This window comes from Dermochelys coriacea, chromosome 13 (assembly GCF_009764565.3).
Source record: "Dermochelys coriacea isolate rDerCor1 chromosome 13, rDerCor1.pri.v4, whole genome shotgun sequence".
Classification (NCBI taxonomy): domain Eukaryota; kingdom Metazoa; phylum Chordata; order Testudines; family Dermochelyidae; genus Dermochelys; species Dermochelys coriacea.
This window is the reverse complement of record NC_050080.1, coordinates 3307632-3316765: the sequence shown is the minus strand read 5'-3', so window position 1 is coordinate 3316765 and position 9134 is coordinate 3307632. Positions and strand designations below refer to the sequence as shown.

The 9134-nt window shown below is 50.2% G+C and overlaps 1 protein-coding gene across 1 annotated transcript; it reads left to right on the top strand.

Annotated features, from left to right (window-relative positions):
* The first annotated feature begins 5572 nt into the window (after positions 1-5572).
* On the top strand, positions 5573-6470 carry TMEM74B (transmembrane protein 74B). The gene has a single exon (XM_043495927.1). The coding sequence runs from the start codon at positions 5595-5597 to the stop codon at positions 6297-6299; it is 705 nt and encodes a 234-aa protein (XP_043351862.1). The 5' UTR covers positions 5573-5594; the 3' UTR covers positions 6300-6470.
* The last annotated feature ends 2664 nt before the right edge of the window (positions 6471-9134 follow it).

The window sequence follows — 9134 nt, the reverse complement described above, 5'->3', positions numbered from 1 at the left end:
GTTGTATGCTATCAGAATGCACCTGAGTAGACTAAATGGAGTTATTCCAAGGGCTGGCCTACACACTGGTTTGTGCTGGTATAACTGTGGTGTTTGGGCACGGGGTATGATTTTTGTACCTAGCTGGTTACACTAATACACTAATACTAATAACAGCAGAGCCCCTTTCCTGCTGGCATGATGGAGCAGCAGCTGGGGCTAATTTGAGTGAATGGCACTGCAGCCTGGCACATGAGGTTGCACCACCACTCAAATTTGGCCCAGCCACCTCTCCGTCAAGACAGAAGTGTGGCCAGGCCAAATGCATTAGCTATGCTAGGGGCAGTATCCTTCCTGCTATTGGGGGAGGGGCCTCCAAGTTGAAAGAAAATACTAAGGTGGGGTGCGATTCAACAAAAGTTGAACCCCCTAGTCTAGCGTGTTCCCCATCCTGTATGGGAACTAGCTGTACTGGTATAACTGCATCCAGACCAGGTTGCTTTACCTAGTTCTTACTTCTCTGTGTAGACCAAGCTGAAGGGAAAAATTCCAAAGCAAGATTACAGAAAACTACTCCCTCCCCCAGATCTTTATCCACCCTCCCCCATTTCATATCCCACAGCTGCGACGCTGCGCTACATTCCAAAGCCTCTTGATGTTTGCGAGGAGCCAAATCTAGCTCTCTCCCGTGAGCTGCACTTCCCAGAAGTTGGTTGGCCAAGTGGCACGGACTCGCTCCTTGGCTAAAGCCGTGACAAAGTCTTTTATTTAAGTGTGAAAACAGCTGCATTGCTCTGCCAGTGCTTCCCTTCACCTCCTTCCTGCACCACTGGACACAGGATCTATCACAGACTAAGGAGGACAGTTGCGGGGAGAGGAAGGAAGTACAGGGGGAACCCCTGTACAAAATAGTCAAAGTAACAGGGGCACAAAGGAAGGAGAAAGCATCCTGAATGTCAGAGCAGGAGGAAAGGTCTGCAAGTGAAGAAAGGGCTGCATGAACCCGGTCCCCCAGGACCTTCTTGGTTGAAATGTGGCAAGAGTGAGCTTGTTTCTTACAGCATGTGAAGAGGGAGTTTAAGCTGCCACACATGGTGTTGTCTCTCCCAGTCCCTGTATGTTCATGGTTATAGAAAGAGCATTTCACTGCCATGTGTCACAGATCCAAGTTGTGCATTATAGGGTTGTGACTTTATCTTGCTTGTTGGCTCATCACTGCAGGCCAAGATTTTTCAGAAGTAACTAGTGATCTGCGGTGCCTTGATGCTTTGGGAGCTCAACTTGAGACACATGAAAGGGCCAAAGGGAGTTCCTGCCAATTCAGACCCTCATCAGGGTCATGAAGGCTCAGTTTCCAGCACAGGGAATGGTCTCAAACAGAATACAAAGGTCCAAACCAAACCTCCCTTCCAGGAGACTGGTTCAACAGAGAGTCTCCAAAGACAAGTTACATCCCCACACTGGCACAGAAGAGCTGCTCAGCCTGAGGGTTTCCCTCAGCGCCCCTTCACTTTAGACCAGTCAGTTTTCAAAACCTTCAGCCATCCAGAGCTTTCCTTCAGCTCTGCAAATAGATCTTCAAAACACCAGTTCCCCAGACTGTCACCCTGTAACAGGGGTTTCCCAAACCCTTCAGGTTGTAGGCATTCACCCCTTGGAGCAGGGGGGCCAGGAAATCAGGTCACCCCTCAGCTGCAGTGGTTCAGACCAACTCCTGGCAGTCTCCAGCCTGCCAACCAGCATCTTTCCACAGCCCTCTGAGGTTTCTCTGCCAGAAGTCCAGTCTCTGAGGACTTAACAGCCACAGCTGCTCCCCTTCAGCTCTCCCAGCAAAGCAGCTCCAATTTCACAGCCATACACTCTGCTTTAGTGAGAGCAAGGCTGCCTCTCTTATAGCCCAGCAGGCCAGTCTCTGAGTTACCAGTTCCAGTCACATGCTCTCCAAATCCTGGCCTTAAAGGGATGGAGACCTGTAACTGACAAGCTCATGGTGCCTAGCCGTTACAGGTTCAGCTTGCTCTGTTGTGGGGCCTGATTCTCAGAGGATGGTGCTCAGCTCTTTCAGACAATTGGGACCTCTCTGGCTGGGCACCCAAAGTCACTTGTCACTTCTGAAAATGTTGGCCACCATGTTCTGAGCCCCATAACAAGCAGCTCCCAGACCAAAATAGTGAAATAATAAATGAATCATTGCTCTGCTAGAGGGCATCTTGGCTGGAATTTTTTTATTACAATGAATTCAGTATAATTAGTGTCTCTGTCTAGTCGATAGATCTGTCTCTTATGCCAGTATCTATCTGTCTATTCACACACTTATGCACACACTCTATATAGACATATTTCCATGTGGATGTATCATTTTGGATTAAGCATCTCCCCTGACCTACCTGATTCTGAGAATCTTTTCCTAGCCCTAGGAACGTGTTGCTCTGGAAATCTATGTACATGTGGTTAACATATTGGAATGCTCTTTTGTTTATTTTTAATCCGGCTTTTAAGGCCCCAGTTACGGATGCATCCTGGGGACCAGCAGATTCTAGGCTCCTGGAAAGCGTTGTGAGATCTGACAAAGTACAAAGATGGAATTGGAGAAATGAGTGAGTGGCTACATTGTATGATCAGGCAGCATACCACAAAATTCAATGCATATGTCGTGCTCAGAGATGCATAGATTCCAAGGCCAGAAGGGACGACTATGATCATCTAGTCTGAGCTCCTGTATGACACAGGCCAGAGGACTGCCCCGAAAGAATTCCTGATCTGACAAAAACCGAGACTGAATCCCCGTATCCACGGAACAAGTGTAAGGCAGTGAACGACAGTGCAAACCTCCCATACAATGCCCCAGCAATGTGCCCCAGCCCCAACCTTGAGAGATTGCTTCTAGGGGTAAGAGGAAAGTTCAGTCTCCATTCCTACTCAGTCCTTGGCCTCTCTATTAAGGCTATTTACAAGGATGCCATTTAGTTCTGGCTGCAGTGTGGCCACTTCCCTACTGCGTACTGGGCTGAGACCTGCCGACTCAGTTAACAGAACTGGGTGAATCCCAATCAAATCAGAAAGTGCGACAAAGCAGCTAAAATCCCCCTCCCCAAACATTAGCAATAGGGTTTTTTTTTAAAAAAAAGGCAATGTTAAAGCTTACTCAGAGATGGATAATGAAGATAAAGGTAATTCGCATGGTTAATCTTATGAACAGTAGTGATAATGGGCCAAATGTATCCATGGTGGAACTGAATCAGATACAAATGAATTGCTCCTGAGATAAATGTGGTCTAATATTTTATTCTATTCTAGTTATTACACCACACTCATCAGCATGGTGTCAGAGCATCTACATGTCAGTCTAAGAACTCTGTGTATTGGTATGGCCGAGATTCTGAAGCTGCCTGAGAGATATCACTGCATTACAGTGACTGGGCATTGGGGGTTTACGTTCCCTGTGTGGCTTTGAATACCCCCAGCTCCCATATCATTTTGTATTTATGTCCACAACACAATCTCTAGGTACAGCTACTAAAACTAACATAACACATAGTTTAGGAAGAAATAAACTTAAACCACTCTCATGCCAGCAGGTCACCACAAGAATCGGGAAATGGAAGGGTTAACATCTGACATGTCTGGAATATGTCAAATGCAATATGAAAGGCAGGTAGCAGAAATCTGCGAAGGAAGGCGCAAGGGGGGCGGGGAGGGGGGCGGAATCTCAGACTGTTCTAGGACCCGGGGCATGGTCCTGCTGCTCTTCAGGGTGCATTGTGCCACTATGGGCATTATGCCCATCTTTTCATGAGCTGTATGTTTCTACCTGCTCCCTGCTGTATGTTCCACTCCATGCATCTGAAGAAGCAAGTTTTAGCCCACTGAAAGCTTATGCCCAAATACATGTGTCAGTCTCTAAAGGTGCCTCAGGGACTCCTCCTTGTTCTTGCTGATACAGATTAACACGGCTGCCCCTCTGAAACCAATGAGCAATTGTTTCATCACTGAACAACTGGGAACTTGTAGGGCTGATCCCAAGAGTCCATTGACATACATTGACTTAGTTTGCAGGAGCGGCGCTCTGGCCTCAGCCCCTATGGGACCCCTCCCTGCTTTGAGTGACGGGTGAAATGACCCCTCTCTTCCCCACACTGGTCTCTGCGTCGCCCCCCAGCACACGCCCAGCGCCAGGGATGGCAGTTCCCGGACTTTCTCCCCGGCAGGTCTCTCTCCCCAGCCGGGATCTGGCTCCTTGCGCGTGGCTTGTCTCGCCTCTGAGCCTTGGCATCTGGCTTGGGGCTGGGCCCCGCAGCTCCGTGCCCCCCCCCGTCCTGCACACACCGCCCCCTCTCCTTCCCTCCCTCCCCCCCAGCCCGCAGGTATGTGCCCTCATTGGCTTGTCTCTCATCACCGCGCCCGCTCGGCCCCTCTGCCGGGCTCTCCGCAGCCGGCCCCATTGGCTGCCTGGCACAGAGGGGATGTCTCCCACCTGCTCCGCAGGGAGCCCCGTCCGGCCCGCCGGAGCAGCCCGCGGGCCCGATCGCCTTGGTAGGGCGGCTCTGGCTCTGACTCTGCCCGGCCAGGTAGGTGTCCCCGCGCCCCGGCTTTGCAGGGGCTCGTTGTCTGGCAGCAGGTGCTTGATTTGCTCCGTTGGGCGATTGCGTGAGAACCTGGCGGCGCCTTTGTTTACCGCCCCCGTTCCCTGGCTGGATTCTGCCCCCCCCCCCGCCAGCTTGCACGGATAGGCGATCCGGGCTCCGGCAGAGCCAGCTGGGGCGGGGAGGAGGACGGGACGCAGCTCCCCGCCGCGCCCCGGGGGACGGTGCCGATTCCCGGGGCTCTGGCTGGTGGCTGAGTCGGGTGCTTTGGAGCAGGTGTGTCTGACGGTGCCAGGTCCTGGGGAATGTAGGGCAGCCGGGGCGGGGAGGGAGGAGGCTAGTGCTGAGCTGGGCGGGGGATTGCGTGACTTAACTCCCGGGGCTGGAAAGCACAGCCCCGCCGCCGTCCCGACCTCCATCCTTCCCGCGGAAGGGCACCGGGCGGCGGGGGGCTGCGAGATGAAAGCGGCCCGCTGCTGGCGGGGCACGACACGGGCCGGAGCAGCGGCCCCCCCAGCACCCAGGGCGGGTGGCAAAGCGGGGCTCTCCCGCGGGCTGCCCTGAGCCCAGCTCGGCCCCCGGCGCAGCCAGCCCGCAGTGCGCGGCGAGGGCAGGTAGGAGAATAACAAGTGTGTGTGTGTGTGTGTGTGTGTGTGTGTGTGTGTGTGTGTGTGTGTGTAGGGGGGGTGCCAATGCTTTCTGCAGCCAGCCAGGGCTTCTCAATGCACCCGCGGCGGAGGCGCTGGGCGGCGACCCCTGGGCGGTCTGGCCGGCCCCTGGCCCGGGGGGTGCATGGCCCTGGGGCGCTGGCTGCAGTTGGGGCGCGGGGCGGAGGAAGCTCTGCCCTGCCCAGCGTTTCCCGAGCCCGGGGAGCGGCCGCTCGGCCGCGGTGAGCTGGCCCTGCCCCCGGGGCCCCTGGCGCTGCAGGGCGCGGCCGGGGGGCTGCGGGCTGTTCACAGCCCGGCCTGCGGGCCCGTCTCGTGTCTCCGCAGACCCGGCGCTGACGGGGATGCCCCGGGGAGCTGCGGGCCCATGGCGACTTCCTGCCCCCTGGAGCTGAGGAGCCTCGGGAAGGGCCCCGGGGCCAGCCGGGGAGCGGCGCCGCAAGGAGCCGGGGGCTGCTCAGCACCGCGGACAGCTCGCAGCGCCGGCCTGGACAACGCCTCCTACCAGGCGCCGGAGGAAGGGGAAACCTGGTTCCGGAGCGGCGAGGAGGCGGGGAGCGGCCCCAAGGGAGGCGCCGCCCGGCCCAGGGCGCAGCGCGGAGACCTCTCGCCCCGGTTGGAGGATGGGCCCCTGCCACAGCCCGCTGGCCACTCCGTGGACTATGGGTTCATTTCGGCCTTGATCTTCCTCGTGAGCGGGATCGTGCTGGTGGTGATCGCCTACACCATCCCCCGCCAGCCCCGGGTGGACCCCGCCGCAGTGACGGCCCGGGAGATGGAGAGGCTGGAGATGTACTACGCGCGCCTGGGCTCCCACTTGGACAAGTGCATCATCGCAGGGCTGGGCCTGCTCACCTTGGGGGGCATGCTGCTCTCCGTGCTGCTGCTGGTCTCCATCTACAAAGGGGAGCTGTACCGGAGACGGACCTTCCCGGGCTCCAGGGGGCCAAGGAAAACCTACGGATCTATAAATCTGAGACTGAGACAACTCAGTGGCGATGGGGGACAATCCCTGGTAGAGAATGAAGTCGTCCAGGTGACAGAGTCGACAACTGTCAGCCAGGGTTCTTAGACCCCTCACTCCTGCTGTTTCAGCTTGGGCCTTCACTCTTCCTCTTTAGGTGAACAAACTGATAAAAGGGGTTTTTTAACTGTTCACCATGGAGGTTTTACATTAACTCCATACCTCAGAGCAGAGGAGGACTACTGGACTTTCACCCGTTGCAAGAAAATATCTGGGAGCAAGAACAGACATTGAAAATGCAGATCAGACATTCACCTGACTATTGAATATAACTAAGTACCTAGTCCAGCAGCCTTTTGGAAACCAAATGTTTCTTTTTTTATTTCATTTTGGGAAGTGCTGCTTTCCTAAGCCCTGACATCAGAATTAAAGAAAACTTCAAGATATCTGGAAGTTTTCTGTGCCATGTACAATACTGTATCCTCATGACCTTTGACTCATATGCAGCCAAGGGTAGCCTGCAGTAATAAGCATAGCCAAAGTTACATATTGGTGGTCCTCTGCTAGGTTATTTATGGAACACAAAGCACATTTAGAGTCTGTGTTTTGTTTTTTGTTTTTTTATGTCCGGTATAATTTCCAGCAGTCAACAACTTTTTAGCAATAGTTAATTGTAAAACTTGTGTGACATAGAATCTGAGCTTTCACTATGGCTAACTAAAAGGGAAGAATATGTGAAAAATGTGACCATTTTTACAAGTTATGTGAATATAAAAGACTTCTCCAATCCTTCACAATATTTGCATTGCACCTATCCTACTTCTGAAAGCAGGACAGAGACATGGAAAACACACAATCTTCACTCCACCTGCCAGTCACACCAGCAAATCCATGGTCCTCAAGCCTTTAAAAAAAAAAACTGGTTCTTTGTCCAGAAGAAAAAAAATAGAAAAATGACTTGCATTTTAAACAATTTTTCATTTTAAATGAACTGTTCTTCCCCATTCAGAAGTCTGAGTCTGATCATTTGTGCTGATGCCTGGAGACATGGTCTGCAATTAGGAGATGAAGTAACATCTTGGCAATAAAACCTGAAATATAGGTAAAGCACAATATTTTGCATAGAAAGAGAAAAAACCAGTGTCAGGAGGAAGTTTAAAAGTGGAATTAGACAGGAAAGTAATCCCAACAAAAGGTGACATTTGCAGTGTACTGCAATAAATATATCATATATAATAGTATATAAATAAATATTTACTATTAATGGCTTAATTCAAATGTGCCCAGGCACATACAAATATATATTTAAATAGCCAAACAAAAATGCTTACAAGCAAAAAAATAATTTTGCTTGTGACGGATTTGCTCGTGTCATATTTTATTTCAATGCTTAAAAAGTTATCCCTAAAATAACTATTAAAGTTCTCCAGCATTTGGGGGGTTGTCAGTACACAGGCAGGTATTTTTCCTAGCAGTTTGAGGTTGGTTCTTGCTATCATTGTAAAGATACAGGGCCAAACTATGGTTTCTATCATCCTGGGAAAAAAACTCCATTGAAGTACCACATTCTTTAATGGTCTCCAGAAGTCATGATCTGTGTGTAGTTAATTACATCTCATATGCCGTGTTCTTTAACTCTCTGTCAAGCATTTAGAAGTCTTGGTGAAATCCTGCTAAACACCTGATCCAAACCCGCACTGAAGTCAATGGGAGTCTTTCCGTTATCTTCACTGGGCTTTGGATCAAGACCCTAGCCTCTGGAGCTTGAGCCTCCTTTTGCCGAAATCAGTGAGAACCAGCAGGGCAGTCCTTACTCAGACCTCTTATCCCAACACTGTTGGGGAGGTTTGCTTGAGGAAGATCTGCAGGACAGTAAACGTGCACATCAGTGACTGAGGTTAAAATCAGTGGGCCAAATCAGTGCAGGTGTTGAGCAAATGCCATGCCCCCTGAAGTCAATCAGCCTGACCCTGTCAGGTGCAGACCAGTAACTGACACTGGTATCAATAGGAGATCAGGGCCCTAAGTGCTTCCCAGAAAGTTCAGAATCAGGCTCAATGGGAATGGATTTGGCCCCTTGGGATTAGTCATGTGAATAAAGAGCGGAGGAATCTGTCCCTAGGCTATAAACCTGATATAAGAACACAAAATCCACTTCCAATGGATGTCTGGATTAAAGACTAAACCGCTCCAATTAATTAAAAGAACCCACAGAATACCAAATTACAGTGACAAGGAAACCAATTCCGAGAATAAACCCGTTAAAGGAATAAAACTGTGATCATCAATTTCTATCACTTTAAATAAGATAAAATGCTTCTTAAGTGATGAAAGGATGAACCCGTTAGGAGATTAGATCTGCTGAACACCTGATTTATGTGAGTATAAGAAGGACTCCATTTGTATTATAACATAAGACTGTTTAAGAAGAGAATTTAATGGAATCAGGCTGTCATTGCTTTCTCAATGTATTAATGTATTATCCCTTAAGGAGGTCTGGAGGATGGGGAAGAAATCCCCTTGATTGAAATATAAATATTTAGGATGAATGAAGTGTATCTAGGGAAAAATTCCATTAGAGAGAGAGGCTGCAGCATCAGACATCTCTAGGAATTGAGAAAGATTTTTTTGAAAAAAAATCAGCCAGATGCTGGTAAACTATAATGTGTACTCAATTTAAAGCCTCTGTTTTTGCTGGCAAACATTCACCTCACATATAAGCACAGATATCCACACGCATCCAACACTTGCTCTTTTTTACATTTTGCTTTACTTTTATTTTCTCTTTTCTTTGTTCTGGTCTTTGCCCAGTGATTTATTTGTTGAATTCATCAGATGGAGGAGAAAACCAACCCAGATAGCTTGAAGCTATGGACTAAGCTGAATAATGGGCAGCAATGTATTTAGCAAGTAATAATAAAACCCACAAACATTCTAAAGTGA

Excerpts from the sequence above, each read along its gene's own strand:
- TMEM74B (XM_043495927.1), top strand. The coding sequence starts at position 5,595 with ATGGCGACTTCCTGCCCCCTGGAGCTGAGGAGCCTCGGGAAGGGCCCC.